Genomic DNA, 21,091 nt, shown 5'->3' with positions numbered 1-21,091 from the left:
CATTTCTTATTTTCTTGACGGCTGTTGTCATTTCCCAGAAAAGATTGACCATACATTTGTGCAGAAAGTTAAATGTTACTTCCAAATGCAGTATTAAGCGTCAAGGGTTGTCTCTTGGCACCAACCATCACGCCCCTGGAATTTTGGTGTCCTAGCAAGTCTTGGTGATCAAACTGGCTATCAGCAAAAAATTAAATCTGAGTTGTGTGTGACACTGAAGACCCTCTCCATACTGTAACCTACCCACAATCCGGTCGTCTTCCCTCATTGCTTCTTCACATAAGAGAAACCACCTAAAAGACCAAGATACCCAAAGTCTTACTGTCCTTTCCTACACCGTACTCCTCATTGTGGAATGCCTCCTCCTATCTTCCACAACAATATTCCATAAGGAAATAAGTACACCATATATTTCTTGGGGCTTCCTATGTGCCCGGAAGTTTTAAGGTCACTTGGGATGTATCTCTACGCAAAATAAACGAAGATCCCTGCCCCCACTGGCATTTGTATCCTAGAGCAGGGGAGACAGACCATAGAGAATGACTGAGTAGATGGTTTAGAATAACAGAGGGGGGTAAATGCTAATTAAAGAAAAAAGAAAGAAAGAGCAGAACAGCATACAGGAGATCAGGAGCACAGGATACACGACGTAAGCTGTAAAGAAAATGGAGGCTCTAAATTAGCACAGAAATATGGGCTGCAGATGTCTGTGCTTTGCAGAAAAGAGGTAAATTTTTTTTTTTTTTCAGGCAAGGGAAGTGGGTTTGTCCAAGATCACACAGCTAGTGAGTTCAGTCTTAAGGACTAAATCTCAACTCTCCTGGAGGCTATTCCAATGCCCTCTCCTTTGTTACCTCAGTGTTACACGGAGGTAAAGGGAATGGACTTGGGAACCAAAGGACCAGGATTCAAGCCTTGGCTCTGTCCCTTGGACACGTTACTTAACCCTTTTGTCTAAAATGCTCCTATCTAGAAAATGAAGATAATTACGGTACCTACAATCACGAACACGTACAAAGATAAAAGGAAATGATACATAGAAGGCATTTAAACAGTGTCTCAAATATCAGTACATGCTGAATGGTATTGTAGCTTTGTTTCTTAATGTCATTAGAATGCCAAACACCTATATCATAACAATGAACAGTAGGGTCCTAGCTGCAACATTAACATTAAACGAGCATCTATTATGTGCAAGTTTTTGTTGCTCAGACATCTGTTATACACACCGTGAGTAGACTGGGACTTTTCATGCCAGTGGCTATTTTATGTTGTTTTTTATAGAAAGCGGACTCCTGGAAGGTTTCACTGGAAAAAAAAAATCAATACTGTTTAGTGACCTAAACCAGTCAGAGATCAAACAAAGCTGGAGGTCATGGTGGCAGATGAAATTCTCCTTCTTCAAACACTGAATTGACCTGGACGTAAGTTCATCTTTGAGAAACACTGACTTTTCACAATGCCCTCTAATTTTCTGGAAGAACAAATGCTTCAATTTCCTCCATAATATAGAAAATTATAGTAAGCCAGAGAACAGTATCCATTTTATAGGAAGAACATCTTTCTGAAATTTATCCAGGCCTTCAAGAAGAGGAATTTGAAATATATCTTAGGGTATATTTTCTATCCACAAACATACATCTGTGCTTTTTCAGGTACTCATCTGAAAGCGTAATATTTTCTTCTAGACCTGAAGCACCTTGAGGGAAGAACCCATATCTTATCTAGCTCTTCCTTTTCCACAGTTCCCAACACAGTGTTCCACTCACACCAGGAATGCAACTGATGATGTCCAGTCAACACGTGAATCAATACAGACCGGATGCCCTAGCTTATCATTGTTGAGAAGAGTGCTGATATACCACAAAAAAGGAAATAGTTCGATACATTTCTGTATAAAGGCAGAAGCTAGGATAACAATGTCATCGGTACTAGCAGATCCTAATAAACCCACCTCCCATACAGAATCTCTTTCCACTTCAACTTTGGGCTTGGCTCTAAAACTTGCTCTGGCTGAGCTAATGACATCAAACGTAATATAAGCAGAGCTTGATAAGCACTTACTTGCATGTTGGAGCTTGTCTTTCTGGAATGCTTCCTCTTGGAACCCAACCACCATGCGGTAAGAAAGCCTGTCTAGCCTGATGATAGAGGAGATATCACATAAGGGAGAACGGAGACATGCCAGCCAATTAGCACCAATTGCCAGCCATGGGAATGAGGTTATCTTGGGTATTCCAGACTCTGATGAGCTCCAATCTGATCATAGCCTCATGCATGATCTCAGCCAATACCGCTCAGAATCACCACTGAGCCCAGACGACCCTCAAATCATAAAAAATAAGGAATCTTTGCTTAAAGCCAGAACACTTTGGGTTGGCTCGATGTATAATACTAGATAACTGAAACATAAGTGAAAAAGTCACATGCTTAAGACCTGGACAAACATGGGTCCTAGACCCCCTCTGCCACCTGCCAGTTCTAAGACCTTTCGGCCTATTGCAGACCTTATTAGTATTCCAATACTAAGACACCTTCCTCACAGAACTGTGAGAATTAAATAAAATAATGCCACAGCTAGCAAGTACCCCCAAAATAGTTAGCCGCCATTGTAAGCATTACTAAGGTAAAATAAATAATATGTACTTCACTTCTTTGTGGTGCTATTGATGCAAATTAGTCCAAGCCAAGCTGTCTATTATATCACTACTTCTCACCCTCTCCTTGGTCTCTATCAGATTCACACATCAAGTGTTAGAAGTAAATGGAAAAGCCTCTCTTCTGGACTAGCCTCCTGACTGCCCTCCTGGCCTCCACTCTTGTCCCCTCACCATTGTCCCTCATTCACTCTGCAGCCAAAGTGACCTATCCAAAGTCCTAAACCATTTTCCATCCCTCCCCAGCTTTAAATCTCCCTATCCTAGCACTGAAACCTGAATAAATCCCAAAGCCCTTCATCTGGCCCAGAGTCCTACATGGACTTGTCACTGTATCCTTCTCCTGGCATGGCCTTCCCACCTCTCTGCAATGTCCTCTCCAACTAGGCCAGTCATCTTCAAACACCTCAAGCTCATCCTCACTCAGGGCCCTGCATCCATCATTCCTTCTACTTGCACAAGATGTTCACATGTCTTCCTGGCACTATTCAGAGGCCAACTCAGATGCCAAGTCAGAGAAACTTCTCCTTTCACCTAAAGCAACACCCACCCACAGTTTTTCTACCACTAGTTGCTTTCAGTCACAATATCTACTATTGTTTTGTTTTCCTTTCTTCCTAGCTCTTAGAACTTGACATAATATTCATTGTTCGTGTGTTTGCATGTTCATGGTCTGTCTTCCCCCTTGGAAAACAAAACTCACGTGAGAACTGGGCTTCTGTCTTTTTCATTGCTTGAGTCCCTTTGCCTACAGCAAAGGTGCACAAATTACAGCCCACAGGCTTGTTTTCTTAGGGCACGTGAGCAAAGAATGGCTTTTACATTTTTTCATGGTTGGAAAAAGTCAGAATTACAGGACATGTGAAAATTATGTCGAATTTAAATTACAGTCAGTGTCCATAAATAACATCTTCTTGGAACACATCCATGTTTATTGTCTATGGCTCCTATTGCTTTATTTATTTATTTATTTTTTTTAAGATTTTATTTATTTATTCGACAGAGATAGAGACAGCCAGCTAGAGAGGGAACACAAGCAGGGGGAGCGGGAGAGGAAGAAGCAGGCTCATAGTGGAGGAGCCTGATGTGGGGCTCGATCCCACAACGCTGGGATCACGCCCTGAGCCGAAGGCAGACGCTTTAACCGCTGTGCCACCCAGGCGCCCCTCCTATTGCTTTAAAATGGCAGAACTCAAGAGCCGCCTCAGAGACCAGATGGCCCACAAAGCCTAAAGTATTTAGTATTTGACTCTATGCACAGACACACACACACACACACAGCTGACCATGGCCTAGACGAGTGTCTGACGAATCTATATGGGTCCAAGGAGTTTTTTTAACAGGAAAAAATATCCAAAAGGGAAATTTCCCAGGATTCAGGCAACATCTGACCAAGAATACTTGTCCCCACAAAAAGCCAGTTAAGTACAAGTTTCTGACAAGGCCCTTGGAAGTCTTCCAGATTCTTTCCTCTTCTCCAAACGCACTGCATTTCTGTGAGGAGCAGAATGCAACGTCTGCATTCTCATCAAGTGTTCTAATGGATCCACACACAGTGAAAAGCTAAATGAACAGGAATTGAGATGTTTGGAAAAATTAAACACAGATTTCTTAATAAAGCTGAAAATAGCTTAATAAAGCTGAAAATAGGCTCCTGGCGTCCCAAGGCGTGTTTATTTCTGTTTAAATAGATGACTTCCCATAGACTGTTATCAGCTCAGTGGGGATCCTAGGAGAGAAGTACTTTCCTCCTCCTGTGCATTTTAAGCTCTTTTCAGATGAAATTCAGCCAGAGACTATAAAAAGCATCTGTCCATCTGGATGAGAACAATAACCATGGTCAAGTAATGCTAATACTCTTAGCTGCCCATTTCTTGAGTGCTCTAAAGAGACACCAGAGAGTCTCATAGGAGAAGATGGGGAGAGGTTGACAACTCTTTTTGCAGAAAGGTGGCTTCTTGGAAGAGGATGATGAAAGTATCAGGTGGGTGAGCGACAGGGTCATTCTCATCAGGAAAGCAGCTGTCGCTGCAGTGTGCTTACTGACTTGAATCCAGCAGCTGGGTGAATGTTTTGGCCACAGGCAAGTGTGGCTGGCATGTGTCCTGCTACCACCGCAGACAAGGGGTGACTAGAACCATGAGAGACCCCAGGCAGAGGCTGAGGCAATCAGGGCAGTATGCAGTGCCAACGGCAGGAGAATGAGGGCTGACAGACAAGGTCATAGATAAGATCTCGAACGATCGTCAAGCCCCTTTCCAGAGGAAGTAGGAGATCAAGATTGTATCAGAGCAGGGGGCTCACTCTGGAACTCCGGACCACAGAAGAGAAGATGATCTGTTTCTAGAGATCGACTTCACTATCAAGGAGACATCTGAGAGGAGATGGAGGAAACAAGACGTGTGCCAGAAAGAACAAAATGATGAAACATGCTCACCGAGTGACTGACAGAAACACAAACAAGAGAAAGGCTCTGAAGAGGCAGTAACGGCTGCAAAGTAGCTTAATAAAAAACCTTCCTAATCACAAGACTTACAGCCAACTATGATGAGGGATCTAATCAGGTTAATTAATCTATGTAAAGGGTTTATCCTTCCAAAAAAAATCACTTCATAGAAAAATCAGATGTGCACCTTAAATGCAGAAAATCCCACCTTACAGATAATCAGGGCAAGTTTTTGTAGGTAAAATGAATTCAACAATAATTGTATACAAAATAAGAAATGATGGGGGAGGGTGCCTGGGTGGCTCAGTCGGTTAAGCATCTGCCTTCGGCTCAGGTCATGATCCCCGGTCTTGGCATTGACTGCCCCATCGAGTTCCCTGCTCTGCGGGGAGCCTGCTTCTCCTTCTGCCTGCCCCTGCTTGTACTCTCTCTCTGTCAAATAAATAAATAAAATCTTAAAAAATAATGATGAGGGAAAAGTAAAAGCTTTAAATATCAGGTGATTGCTAATGATGGCAGCTCTAGAAGCTGTGTCTCTGTGCCCATATGCCATCCTCCTCCTCTCTTGTCCCCCCTCCCCAACTCACTCATGGAGGCACAACTTACTCTGGGGAGCTTTCTGATTGTCCCCTCTTGTGTGTTCTCATAGCACTCTGCTTATGTCACTACTGCAATACTCAGCACGCTCCATTTTAATTGCCCGATGATTATGGATTCTCAGGCCTCAAGAGAAAGGACATGGACTCTCAAAGCTGCAGCCTTAGAGGCTTGCACGGCACCCGGCTCAAAGCAAGAAGTCAGCGGAGGACAAACGACACTGTGAAAGAAGGGAATAAGAGAAAGAACAAATGAATGAAGTTACTAGGTAAACAAGGATCTCGCTGCCGGCAAGAATAAAATTGGGATCAAAATAACCTAATTCCATCACAGCGTGGATACCGTGAATAGGATCAATCCCACAGACTTTTCTTACCCTGGAGAAAATGAGTTCTTCACAAATCAGGCTTTCTAACATCTTATTCTGATGCCTGGCATAAAGTTGATTTTGGGCATCATAGCTTTTCACAGAAATTACATTTTTTATCATGTTGAAAGATCAAAACTATATGAAGTATCTTAGGTGTGCTCTAGCCACAGCCTTAAATGGTCCAATGTAACTTCATTTGAAATTCCTTTGCATTTCTTTCCACAGTACCACCTGTACGTTCAGAAATCTCTACTTCTTCCTTTGCTATTAGATTTCTGCACAATACCTTCAAAATCTCTTTTATTTTCCACAGAATGTTCCATTTAAGAGATAAGGTAAATGCCTGAATAGGAAGCAACCCCAAAAATAAGGAGAATGATTCCCCTTTTACCAATTAAAAGATCAAAAAAAAAAAAAAAAAGAAGGAAAAATATTCCGGGCAAAGTTGAATAACTTCGAGGACCATATTAAATAGACATCTATGTAAATTGTTTGATGGATTCAGTTATTATGCATAGTTGTATTAAACATATTACTTAACAGGTTACATAAAATAGATCAATTTAGAAATATTAGCCTTTCTTTTACCATGATATGAAGTACTTTCATTTAATCTCTTCCCATGCATCTTGACTTCAAGGGCTTCCCCAGTATAGAGTCGTTTTTCAAGTTCTCTAAAAGTTTCCAAACCTATCATCATCCCATCTGTCTAAGTTGTTGGAGATAAAGTACTTTTTGAATCTACGTTTGATGCTTTCTTTGGAAATTTCAAGTGAAGTCACAAGAATCCAATCGTATAATGTTAGGACTTCTTGTTTTCCCATTTGTCTTACTGGTAAATATTTGTGATCCCTACATGGTGACCAAAAACTGAACTGTGTTATTAAGTGATTTTTAAAAGGCATATACATAACAATTCAATACTTGCAATTGTGAGAACACACTCCCAAGAATAATGACTAATTCTTTGTTGAGGGATTTTTTTTTTTTTTTTTTGCCCGTTTCAACATTATTCTCCAGATAAATTCTACAAAAATCCTAAACTAGCAAATCTCGTGCCTTCCCCCCACCCCTCCAAATAGCTTCTTATTGTTCAAAAGAACTGAGAATACCTGGTAATATGAGAACATTTATAAGGACTTGAATTTAAGGCAATTTTTTTTTTCCCTGAGGGATAGAAAAGAGGAAAAGTGCCTTGTATTTGGACATACATGATATTCTCTCTCTTTTGTGGCAACATTCATTCATTTACATCTATTTTGCATGAAGTAGATTTGGCACTAAGGGTAGCAAACCAGATGTGGAAGCGGATTAGAGCTCAGTCTAGAGTCTTCCTCTGTAGATACTGCTTTTACACTCAGGCTATGTTGGTTTTAAGCATTTGCAACATTGGTCACCAGACATTCCAATTTTTTCAATTGCTTTTGTAAAGAGCCATTTTTTTTCCATTTTAAATATATCGACTTACTTTTGTTGTTGTTGTTTCTCGAAGCAATCACAAATGCAGTATATGTAGCTTCCCATATCAGTGCCAGCAAATTCATTTTGATATAAAGAACACGCTACCACACCAAGCTCCTATGTTATTCAAATTATCAGGGAAACTCCAAGGACCAAGCGCCTTCCTCTAAAAAATGTCTAGTTCTGTAATCAGCTTCCTGCAGATATGTTTCATATTCCCAACTGAACCTATGGTAATACTTTTTTTTTTTCCAACCTCTGTAATGGTCCAGAACTGGGTAAATTTCTTCAAAATTCTCCTCCTCTTTGCACAATATAGCATTCTTTTTTGTTTGTTTCCACTTTTTTTGTTTGTTTGTTTCCACTTCCACAATATCATTATTTTAGATATACTTGTTTCAACAGCATATCATTTATCTTCGAAGTTTTTGTCCCCATCTGTCGTTACCACAAAGAAGTTGAGTATTTATCAATTTTTTTTAAAGATTTTATTTTATTTATTTGACAGAGATAGAGACAGCCAGCGAGAGAGGGAGCACAAGCAGGGGGAGTGGGAGAGGAAGAAGCAGGCTCCCAGCGGAGGAGCCTGATGTGGGGCTCGATCCCAGAACGCCGGGATCACGCCCTGAGCCGAAGGCAGGCGCTTAACCGCTGTGCCACCCAGGCGTCCCGAGTATTTATCAATTTTTGAAATGCCACCTCTCTTCAACACTTGACACGTGGTTCAGGTACCAGATGGTCTCATTTACCTGGATATTCTGCCTTTCTCATCCTGGGCTAATATGCAAAATGAGTGAGCTCTATAAAAATTTCTTTAAGTCTGTAAACCTACAGGATTATTTTCACAAGGAAACCATTGATCTTTTGCAAAACCTAATCCACTTCCACATAAGATATGAAAAATTCACACCGTACAAATCCTCATGACCACTTAAACACTTGGGTTCTAGATATACACGGGCAGAATAGAACTCAAACTTCACCTTCTGGTAGTTGTGTGACCTCAGACAAAATTCTTAACCTCTCTGTGCCTCGGTGTTCTCTTCTATAAAATCTAATCATCATCATCTAATTGGGTTGACATGAGAATTAAATTCATACAAAGCATGTAGAATAATGCCTGGCACATTATACAGAAACACAAAAAATTATACTAGCTATAATCATGACCTTCACTCCAACTTGGTATATGTTTAGTGAATACCTACTATATGCGGGGCAGCATGCCGAGTCATTCAAGATCCAGAACACTGGCGAAATATGTCCCCTACCTTCAAGAAGCAAACAATTTATTAAGACTCAAGTCAAGTAGATGAACAATTAATACAAGACAAAATGTGAAATGAACGAGTTCAAAAGTCCAATAAAATGTTTGTGTGCATTCAGAAAGAATAAAGGGAGTACAGCAGGATAGAGATAATGAGAAACCTTTTCAAAAGGAGTTGCTATTTGAACTTTGAATAATTTGGGTAGACTTATAATAGGCAGAGAATAAACTGGGAATGTCCTTAATGAGAGAAATAGCACCATGTGGGAGGAAAAGGAAGTATCTAGGAAAGTGAAGAATATACATTGACTAGAACGAATGGACTAACTAGGAAAATCAAAACCTCTAGGAGTCGAAGACAGCATGGGCTAAAATTTTGGAGGCCCTTGAACACATTTCGAATTGAACATGTGAGGGGGATGGAACGGACTACTGGCAATCTAAACATTGCTTTAAGGAGATTGATCTGATGTCAATATTAAAATGGAGGAATGAAGGAAAAAATGTGAGGGTGAAGAACCCAGTTTTTCCTCTTTCTGTTTCTTTGTGTTTTAGGCAGCTTATGGTAAAATAAAATATAAGAAAATGGAATACAGTAAAAAATTAAATTAAGTAACAGAATGAGAAGAAATAATTCATAGACAAACAATTCTCATGGCTTTTTTTGGTGCTTCCTAGTAGCCAAGATAATGGGGAATCTCTCATACCTCACATAACCTGGTAGAAGGACCCAAATTCATGGTGAAAATCAAGTTCTCCTGGTCCTCAGTTCTGAGAGGAATCTTCTCTGTTGACCTTTTAAGCAGACTGTTTTCCCCCAAATTCAGAACTGTCCCCTCACAAGATTTTGCATCCCAGAGACCTTGAGGAAAGCTGAAGTCAGAATGTTAAAGCATCCTTCTATAAATGTCTATGTATGTAGATGGTGGTGGGGGCAGATAATTATGGAGTGATGTAGTCTAGTTGCCCAACTTTCTATTGACCTTCACTGATATCAGAATTTGAGATTAGACCACCTTTTTAATAGTCCTCAAGAAAGTATACTGATGAGAGAAGTATTATCTGGTCACACTACAGACTCATGACAAATAATTACTTGTTTTAAGCCACTAAGTTTTGAAGTGATTTCTTATGCAGCTATAAACAACTAAAGCAACCTTAATTTTTCTGACGATCTATGAAGGAAAGTATCTACTCTTTTATTTTACAGACGAGCAAACTGGAGATCAGAGAGTTTAAGCAACTTGTGCAGTGTTGCCGAGCTCCTACGTGGAACAGCTGAGATGAATGGCAGCTATGCCACCTGAACTGCTGGTAAGGCCATTAACTAAAATCGAGCCATAATGAGGAGGAGTTAATTTAGAGAAAAATCAGACAATCTGTACCTACTGTTCTTTACAATATCAGGACTTTAAATGATGCAGAGTAAACTGATAAAGCCTGAGGTAAAATTAGCCAATAAATATACAGAAATCTCAAGAAACAGAGGCAGCCTGCCAACCACCTGTTTGGTGGTTCTTTAGGGAGGAGTAGTCTTGTAGACAAAGTTCATAGACGGAAGCCAGACAGGAGTATTTTGCAATAGAGTCATTCTTCTAGTTCTCTACTCCTGCTTATGAATTCAGACCATTCTTTTTTTTTTCCCCCATCTTTTTACCTTTCTTGCTATCTTCCTTCCATTGAGAGTGCACATAAAGTAAGAGCTGTCCCTGCCCCAGGTTCTGAGGTTATAGTGATGAACGACCCATTATTCCTGTAGCCAAGGAACGCATTGGACAGGAAGGTTGATGGGAAGGAAAGCATGTGATGCTAACCAGAGAGAGGCACACTAGGTAGGATATACAGCAAGCTCTGGGAGAACTGGGAGAGCTATTCCCCTCAATCCCAACAGAGAGTGGAAAAAAGAGTCAAGGAAACTTCCCAAAGGTGGTTAATGATTAAGTGTGTAGTCTTCTAAGATGAAAAGATCATCTCCTGAAGGGGAGAGGAACCGAGGCCACTTGCAAAGGTCTGACCTAGAAAGGATCTATAGCTGTTTAACCATGAACTCTGTCTGCACTCCCTTGGAGTGCCACACTCTGCTGTTACTAGGGTGAAGAGAAGGGACGGCAATTGTGAACCTGGAGGAGGAAGCAGATCTCAGGACACGGGAGGTCTCCCACGCTATGCTCAGCTGACCTTCTCTTAAGGCCAAAGGGAAGCTGCTGAATGAGAGGCCATAAGTAGGAAAGTGACATGAACCTATTTTCCTTTTAGAAAGATCTTACTGAGGGCATTGTAGAAAATAGATTTAAAGGAGCTAAACACCATAGGAAGGACACAAATTAGAAATAACAGAAAGTGTTAAGTTACCAATAACGAAAATGTCTAATGAGAAAGGAGGGGTCAGAGAGTAAGAAGAGAGGTAACGGGAATCAAGAAATAAAAAAGGAAAGAAATAAGGGGACTTGATGAATAAGCAGGTATGATTTGGTCCCCTTGCTGAGTGTGAGTTACAAATGCATAATATAAATTAAGCAACGTATCCAGTAAGGTCCAATGACAATAATTAATATAATTTGCCCAATACACCTCAGAATTATCTTTTAGAATGGTATAAAAGGGATAATAATGAATAATCTCTAAACACAGCAAGCACTTATCAAATGTGACAGGTACAGTGCTATCAGCGTTGTATGTTCTCACTGAGTCTTCCCAATGACCCTATGAGGTAGGTATAATGATTATCTCTCACTTTAAGAAATATGATGCAGTACATGCCAGGTCATTCATTTTTTTGGGGTGATTCGATAAACAAATATTGTTTATTTTGCTTGTATCAGACACTACGTTAGGGGCCACAAAGGACAAGGGAATAGATTACATGGCACTTGCCCTAGAAATGCTCATAGTTGGGATGCTGGGTGGCTCAGTCAGTTAAGCATCTGCCTTCGGCCCAGGTCATGATCCCAGGGTTCTGGGATTGAGTCCCACATCAGGCTCCTTGCTCAGTGGGAAGCCCGCTTCTCCCTCTACCTGCTTCTCCCACTGCTTGCCATTCCCACTGCTTGTGCACGCGCTCTCTCTCCTCTCTCTCCCTCTGACAAATGAATAAATAAAATCTTTAAAAAAACTTTTTAAAAACTACTCATAGGTAAGTGGGACAAATCTAACACTGATAAATGGAAAATTCCACTATAGAGTAACACATGCCATCATAGCTCTGGACAAAGAACTGTGGGAAGACTCTGGAGACAACCACCTTTAATCAGAGAGGGGAAAATGAAATGTACATTTGAGCTACATACATTACATACATCGGCATAAACACTCACTGTCAAACAGAAGCCAGTGGCCAGGTTACTGCCTATATGGGGCTGGCTGCGCCATATACAAATTCCCCCAGTCATGGGAGAGAGAGGTACAGAGCGGGTAGTGTGTGTTAAGGTAGGATGGGGTTGTGCGGCAGTGGAGGTGGGAGGACTTCAAGCCAAAATCCACCCCTTGCTCCACCCATCAAACCATGCCTCTAGTGCAGGTCTTAGATCTATCTGCCCAGAGCAAGGCACCATGTGTGCCAGTGACAGCCCTGGTCAACGACATGTCCAATGTCCACTAAAAGAATACCACGAGTATTTTATAACTAACTTCTTCCTTCTAGCCTTGTTCTTAGAGACTTCTAGTTGGGTAGAAGTCCTCAAACTAAATCCCCTCAAACTAGCTTTTGGTTTTCCAAACTCTGGCCCTGACTTGATACATAATGAGCATAAAATGATAAGGTACCATGAGAAGGCTGAGACTTCCGGAAACCGAAAGCAATTTTTCAAGCGTACAAGTCCACTGTCTTTAACTTGTGGTTCATGAACCACAGCAGGACCCGAACATTAAAGCTGAGACACAAAAGTTACCAAAATACATTAAGGATTCACTGTTTTTCTCAATCTCACTTTTATCTGCAGGCCATTCCTGCAGATGAAACCACTGAAAGTTGTCTTAAAATCATTGTTTTTGTTTCCAACTTGGGTAATAACAATGTCTGAGCTCTAATAAAATTATCATGTTTGTGTATTTCCCAACTATGACCTGAAAAATACTGTAAATAAAATATATTGTAATAAAATGACAGTAAATGACAGTAAACATTTAAATTAGTTCAGCGCTTTTCATTTTCTTATGTACACACTTTCCTTAAAAAAGAGATTAAAAGAAAGTAAACTATCACAGACCATGAAGCAGTGAACATGGAGTTTACAGTCCATCGTTACATTTGTACAGCAAAGAAACGTGGGCCCTGCAGACCTGTTAACTGGGGATTTGAACTCTAGACTCTTGAGTCCAACTGGAAGGAATTCAAGAATGCAGGAGAGCTGCAGTGCTCAGGGATGTCCCCATGTGAAAAATTATACCAGCGAAAATTCCTTCAGAACATAAACACAACCATGGAAAAAGATGAGATATGTAGGAGGGAATGGAAGCATTCTGTATCACCTCAGCTTTATGGTACCTTATTTATTATTAATGTTACAATGTATATTTTGTAGGCAAATTTTATTGCACTAATTAACTCATTAACAACCTCTAGAGAGAAGCCAGATTTCTCTGCGGGCTGATTTGCTGAATTTTAATGACCCAGATAAAGAAAAAATCAGTGTTCCATGTTCTGAGAAAGCCCCAGGACTCTACAAACAGCTCTGATTTATTCAGTGTATCATACCATAGAGAAGTGTGAACTGTGGATTAAAATAGAGAAGAATTCCTCAATACATAAACAACACAATAGATTTGGCTAATTTAAGCAAGCAATGTTTATGGCATTCACGATGCTTTAATTTAATAGAAAAAATCAGATTTGATTTACTTCTCTTGTCTCTTCTGAGTTGGAGCAGGAGCTAGTTTATTCCCGAGTCCACATCAACCGAGCTGGCTGGAGTTTCTAAGTGAGAAGAGGAAGGTAAAGGTGGGAGAGACTTGGGGGATAGCTCAGCCTCTGAGGCACTGACCATTTAATTGACAGTACTGATGTGGCTTATTATATTTTGAACGATGTCCAATGTGGTACTCTGGCCTCCAATGTCTGGAGTATGGACACCTTTGTTCTCCATGGATGCCAAGACTGCAGTGCGAATGCAGGTGGCATAGGAGTGGAGCTTGAGGTAATCCAGCATAATACAGCTTGCCAGCAGCATGGCAATAGGGTTGGCCATATTCTTATTGGCTAAATTTCTGCCTGACTGCTTTGAAGCTGTTTCAAACACTGCATATGTAGGGCCATAGTTTGCACCAGGCACAAGGCCCGCTCCCCCAACCAACCCTGTGCAGACATTGTTGACGATGTTTCCATAAAGATTGGGCATCACCATCACATCAAACTGCTGGGGCCGGGATACCAGCTGCATGGTGGTGTTATCCACAATCATGCCCTCAAAGGTGAGCTGAGGATAGTGGGAGGCCACTTCCCTGCAACACTGGAGGAAGAGACCATCTCCCAGTTTCATGATGTTGGCCTTATGTACAGCTGTCACTTTCTTGCGCCCCATCACTTGGGCCAGCTGGAAGGCGTATTCAGCGATGCGCAAAGACTTGGCCTTGGTAATGATTTTGAGGCTCTCAATCACTCCTTTAACACTCTCGTGCTCCAGGTTGCTGTATTCACCCTCTGTGTTTTCCCGAACGACTAAGATGTCTATGTTCTTGTGCCGGGTCTCCACACCTGGCAGACTTTTAAAATGGATGACGTTGGCATAGAGATCTAGAGTGACGCGAAACCTGTTGTTACAGGATTTGTGAGATGGTGGCAGGTTGTGGTCGGTTTCAATGTTGCCCTTCAAAGCTACGCAGTTTCGACGGACTGCCATGATGGCATTGTGAATGTCCTCTTCACTGGAAGTGGAGTTAACCATCACCTCCTCAAAGTCCACAGGCACACATGCATGTCTGAACACAGTCTTGACATGCAGCATAAGTTCAGGTCCAATGCCATCCCCAGGAATCAGAGTCACAGTGTGTCGCCCACCATACTTGGCTGATGGAGGAATACTGTGTTTAAAAGAGAAGCTCCTTAGTGAGGTTTCATGGCCAAATAAAATCCCCAAAGAATGGCGGAGAGTAGAAGGTCGCAACATGGCCTTCACAAAGCAATTGGCAGCTGTCAGCATCTTCAGTGCCATGATCATTAAGTAGAGAGTAATTTATGTAAAAATACGCATTCTTCCTCTTGTTTTGAATTGGCTCCTTTTGGTGGAATTCTAGATCCATAATTCTTGCTAGGTCACAACTGTCTCTCCTTCCTTGTATTCTATTTTGACATTCTACTGCAGTGAGAGCGAGAGCTAGCCAAGAAGTGATGTATCCAATAGAAAATATATGTATTCTATGTGCTAAGCTGTGCATGATATATTTTTTAAAAATTGGCTTTATATTTTAGAGCAGTTTCAGGTTCACAGCAAAATTGAATATGAGGTACAGAGATTTCACAGACAACACCTACATCCCATAAAATTCTCCCCCACTATCAAAATACCGCGCCAGAGTGGTACATTTGTTACAATGGATGAACCCACAATGGCATAACATTTTCACCCAAAGTCCATAGTTTAAATTAGAGTTCACTCCTAGTGTAGTACTTTCGGAGTTTGGACAAATATATAATGGGGTGTATACCCCACGGTAGTATCATATAGTGTAGTTTCACAGCCCTAAAAATCTGCTCTGCTTTGCCTACTTATCACTCCCTCCCCTCCGGCCCCTGGTAACCACTGATCTTTTCAGTGTCTCCACAGTTGTGCATTTCTCAGGATGTCATATAATTGAAATCACACTGTATGTAGCCTCTTCAGATTGGCCTCATTGATTTAGTAATATGCAGTTAAGGTCACCTCCGTGTCTTTTCATGGACTGTATCTCATTTCTTTTTAGCACGGAATAATATCCCATTGTCTGGATGTACAGTGGTTTACATAGTCACCTACTGAAGGACATCTTCGTTGTTTCCAGGTTTTGATAATTATAAATAAAGCGGCTATAAATATACATGTGCAGGTTTTGTGTGGACAGAAACTTCCAACTTATTCGAGTAAGTAACAAGGACCACAACTTCTGGATCCTAGGGTAAAAGTATGATTAGTCTTGCCAGAAACTGCTCAACTGTCCTCCAAAGTGGTTATACCATTTTTCATTCCCACCAGCAGTTAATGAAAATTCCCATTATTCTACAACCTTGTCAGAATTTGTTGTCAGTGTTCCAGATTTTAGTCATTCTAATAGGCATGTACTGGTGTTTCATCGTCTTAATTTGCATTTCCCTGATGACATATAATGTGGAGTATCTTTTCATATGCTTATTTGCCATCTTCTTTGATGAGGTATCTGTCAAGGTTTTAGCCCATTTTTTAATTGGGTTGTTTGTTTTCTTATTGTTGAGTTTTAAGAGTTCTTTGTATTTTTTGGATGGCAGTCTTTTATCAGATGTGCCCTTTGCAGAGAATTTCCCCAAATCTGTGGCTTGACCTCTCATTCTCTTGACTTTTTCTTTGTTTTTAGAGAAGTTTTTAATTTTAACAAAGTCTATCTTATTATTTCTTTCATGGATCCTGCCTTTGGTGTTATAGCTAAGAAATCATTACCATACCCAAGGTCATCTAGATTTTCTCCTATATTATATTCTTAGAGTTTTATAGTTTTGCATTACATATAGGGCTATGATCCATTTTGAGTTAATTTTAGTGATGGATTTAAGGTCTGTGTGGGATTAATTTTTTTCACGTGTACATCCAGTTGTTTCAGCATCATTTGTTGAAAAGACTGTCTTTGTTCCATTATGTTGCTTTGCTTCTTTGCCAAACATCAGTTGACTATTTGTATTTCTGGACTCCCTATTCTCTTCCATTGATTCATTCAATTGTTCTGCCAATAACACTATCTTGATTACTATAGCTTTTTTAGTAAGTCTTGAAGTTGAGGACTTTCAGTTTTCTAGTTTTCCTCTTCTCCTTCAATACTGGTTGGCTCTTGTGGGTTTTTTGTCTCTCCATATACACTCTGGAATCAGCTTGTTGATACTAAAAAAATAACTTTCTGAGATTTTGATTAATTTTGCATTGAATCTATACATCAGGTGGGGAAGACCTCATATCTTGACAATATTAAGACATCCTATCCATGAATAGAAAACATCTCAATTTATTTAGGTCTTCTTTCATTTTATTCATCAGAGTTTAGTAGTTTTACTCGTCTAGACCTTCTACATATTTTTGATCTATACCTAAGTATTTCATTTTGGGGGATGCTAACATAAATTATATTGAAGTTTTAATTTTAAATTTCACTTATTCATTACTTGTATATAGGAAAATAATTGACTTCTCTGTATTAACCTTATATCCTGCAATCTTGTTATAATCACTTAGTAGTTTCAGTAGTGTTTTGCTGATTCTTTCACATTTTCTACAGAGATAATCTTGTCATCTGCAAACAACAGTTTCATTTTTTCCCTTTAATTTGTATACCGTTAATTTCCTTTCCTGTCTTACTGCATTAGCTAGAAATTCCAGTATAATATTGAAAACGAGGGGTAAGAGGAGACAACCTTGCCTTGTACTTGATCTTTGTGGGAAAGCTTTGTGTTTCTCAAAGTATGATGTTGACTGCAGGTTGTATATTCTTTGTCAAGTTAATGAAGTTCTCCTCTATTCCTAAATTATGAGAACTTTTATCATGAATGGGTGTTAGATTTTGTCAAAGCCTTCCCTGCATCTATGGTACGATCATGTGATTTTTCTTTTTTTTAGCCTATTAAAGTGACAGATTATATTAATTGATTTTTGATTGTTGAATCAGCATTGCATACCTGTGATAAATCTCAATTATGTTGTATAATTCTTTTATACATTGTTGGATTCAATTTGTTAATATTTTTTGAAGATTTTTGCATCTATGCTCATGAGAGACTGGTCTGTCATTTTCTGTTCTTGTAATGTCATTGTATGGTTTTGTTAGTAAAATAATGTTGATCTTACAGAATGAGTTAAAGGTATTTTCTCTGCTTCCATCCTCTGGAATATATTGTAGAGGAATGGTATAATTTCTTTCTTAAACGTGAACCCATTTGGGCCTGGTTTCTGTTTTGGAACATTATAAATTATTGATTCAATTTTAAAATACATGTAGGTCTATTCAGATAGTTTGCTGCTTCTTATGTGAGGTGTGACAAATTATGTATTTCAAAGAATTGTTCTGTTTCATCTAGGTTATCAAATTTGTGGGCATAAAGTTCCTCATAAAATTCTTTTATTATCCTTTTTAATGTCCATAGGATTTGTAGTAATGTCCCTTTTTTCATTTCTGCTATTAGCAATCTAGGTCCTTGCTCTTTTTTGTTAGCCTCTCTAAAGGCTTATCAATTTTACTGATCTTTCCAAAGAGGCTGCTTTGGATTTTATTGATTTCCTCTACTGATTTTCTATTTTCAGTTTCACTGATTGCTACTCCAATTCTTAATGTTTCTTTTTTTTCTGCTTACTTTAGATATCATCATCTTTTCCTAGTTTCCTAAGGTAGAGCCTTATATTATTGACTACATATCTTTATTCTTTTCTATTATATGCGTTCATCACTATACATTTCCCTCTAACCATAGCTTACACTACATACCACAAGTTTTGATAAGCTGTTTTTTTTATAAGCTGTGTTTTCGTTTTCATTTTGTTCAAAATATTTTTAAATTTCTTGGAACTTCTTCTTTGACCCACATGTTATTTAGAAACGTGTTGCTTAAACTCCAGATTTATTTTGGGATTTTCCTGCTATCTTTCTGTTACTGATTTCTAGTTTAATTCCATTGCGATCTCAGAGCAGACATTATTTGAGTCAATTCTTTTGAATTTGTTAAGGTGTGTTTTATGGCCCAGAATGTGGTCTCAGGAAATCTCCCTTGCGAGTTTGAGAAAAACATGTATTCTGCTCTTGTTGGGTGAAATAATCTGTAGATGTCAATTACACCCGGGTCATGATGATGTTGTTTAGTTCAACTTTGTCCTTTCTCGTGTTCTGCCTACTGGAGTTTGTTCCTTTTTATTGTTAACTTTTTGAGAAACTGCCGAGCACTGTTCTACAATGACTGCGTTATTTTACATCCTCGCCAGCAATGTAAGAGAATTATAGCTTCTTCACATCCTCACCAACACTCGATATGTATTTCTAATTTTAGCTATTCTAATGTGTGGTGGTAGTATCTCACTGTTTTTGATTTGCATTTCCTTTCTAACGGTGATGATCAGTGTCTCTAAATGCATTTTCCTACCACAGAGTTAGAAATATTAACATCTAGGTGTTTCTAGAAATCAACCATTCAATCTGCAAAGCAGGCAACTTCCATGCTTCCCAAAGCCATCCCAGTTATGCCACTTAACTGAAAATCAGGCATATCTTTCTTTACCAACCAGCTATAATCCCATTCTCATTTAACTTTCAGGTACCAACGCCCCTGGTACAGGTTAGTCATTGGTGGGGGAGGGAGGGAACTTACTTATGAAGACTTCCAAAGGGCTGTCAAAATCCAAGAAGATCAAGATACAGACTTAATAATGGCTACCACTATAGAACACTCACCACATCTAAGGTGCTGTGCTGGCTATTCTCCATACACCATCATCATCTACCAAGGTGGGCATTACAGTCCCCCTTTTACAGATGAAGACACTGGATATCACAGATCTGACAAATTCATATCATTATGAATTAACAGAGAATGGCAACAGCTAAGGTGAGCATACCCAGGGCTCCTAGAGGCCTAAGCCAGTGCTCTCAAACACAGTCACTGATCACCGCAGGATCTCATTGAAATAGAGATTCTAATTCAACAGTTCTGTTAAGGGAAGAGTGCAAATTCTGCATTTCTAAAGAGCTCCCAAGTGATACGGATTCTACTGGCCCCTTACCACGTTCTGAGTAGCAAGGGCCTGTCTTTACCTCCTCACAAGGTGCAGCCAGGTGCTTACAGCATTTGGTGTGGTTGGACGCAGCCCACTGGGAGTAAAAAAAGGAGGTAGTACTTGCTTCCTCCTCCTGAAAACTGATATAAAACAGCTGTAGCATAAGAGCCAGCTGGGTACCTGTTGGTCACTTAATATGTCACATAAGATAGATAATAGCTGTCCGTCCCCAGGGCCAGAGGCTAGAGCAGATGATAATACCAAGAGAGAACAATGGAAGAGAAATGACCCAGGCTCAGCTACACAATTTTGTTTCTACCAATGGGTCACTGTTACATAACGATACACACAAATCTTCCTCACATGGGGGAGAAGATAAACCTTTTAAAGGTGTGAATGAAGGAGGAAGGAAGCCCTGAGAATGGGATTGTAAAATGGATGGTGGTTGAGATTCTAATAGCCACACTGATCTATAAACGTACATGGACAATGAAAAAGTTCTTAAACTCAGTGGAAGAAAAGATATATATTGTACAGGTTTAAGAATAACAAGAGTGCCGTGGTTTCACACAGTGGAGGGGTAAGAGTTCAACGAAGTCTATTGTAAGTGTAATGCTAAGACAGTATATGGGTTTAAGTCAGGGAGAGAGACAATATAACTTGCATTTAAAAAATTATCCTTTGGATGGGGGCGCCTGGGTGGTGCAGTCCGTGGGCATCTGCCTCCGGCTCAGGGCGTGATCCCGGCATTCTGGGATCGAGCCCCACATCAGGCTCCTCCTCTAGGATCCTGCTTCTTCCTCTCCCACTTCCCCTGCTTGTGTTCCTGCTCTTGCTGGCTGTCTCTGTCAAATAAATAAATAAAATATATTTTTTTAAAATTATCCTTTGGAGGATAAACAGGAAGGTGGCTAGCCTGGTGGCAGGAAGGCCAATTACCAGGCTATCGTTGCGGTTCTCAAAAAGTGATCCCCAAACTAGCAGCATCAGGATTACTACAAACTGGTTAGAAATGCACTTTTTTTTTTTTTTTTTTTTGGACTATCCTTAGACTTACTGAATCTGAAGTCTGGAGTTAGAACCGAACAATCTATGTTTTAATGATTCTGATTCATACTGAAGTTTGAGAATTGCTGGGCTATGAAATGGTCCCAATAGGAAATGAAAAGCAGTTGTACTAAGACAAAGGCAGTGAGGAAGGAGAGATATACTTTCGGAGATATTTTGGAGATAAAAACTGGACTAGACTAATGACCTGGGAGGCACTGAATATTATCCTTAATGTCTTTAACAGACTGGGTGAATGATATCATTGATAAAAATGTACAACACTGGAAAAAGAGCATTTGAGTCAGGGGACTAGGATAGAAAATGAGGTCAGTTTCA

General features: G+C 39.9%; 2 protein-coding genes across 3 annotated transcripts in view; both read right to left on the bottom strand.

Moving 5' to 3' along the window:
- The window catches only part of NELL1 (neural EGFL like 1), an 818,389-nt gene that overhangs the window by 274,203 nt on the left and 523,095 nt on the right, over positions 1-21,091 (bottom strand). The gene's annotated exons all lie outside the window — the stretch shown is intronic.
- On the bottom strand, positions 8,051-15,556 carry IDH3G (isocitrate dehydrogenase (NAD(+)) 3 non-catalytic subunit gamma). Its single transcript, XM_057317501.1, has one exon. The coding sequence runs from the start codon at positions 14,948-14,950 to the stop codon at positions 13,781-13,783; it is 1,170 nt and encodes a 389-aa protein (XP_057173484.1). The 5' UTR covers positions 14,951-15,556; the 3' UTR covers positions 8,051-13,780.

This window comes from Ursus arctos, unplaced genomic scaffold, assembly GCF_023065955.2.
Source record: "Ursus arctos isolate Adak ecotype North America unplaced genomic scaffold, UrsArc2.0 scaffold_23, whole genome shotgun sequence".
NCBI lineage: Eukaryota > Metazoa > Chordata > Mammalia > Carnivora > Ursidae > Ursus > Ursus arctos.
This window is presented reverse-complemented; position numbering and strand designations above follow the sequence as displayed.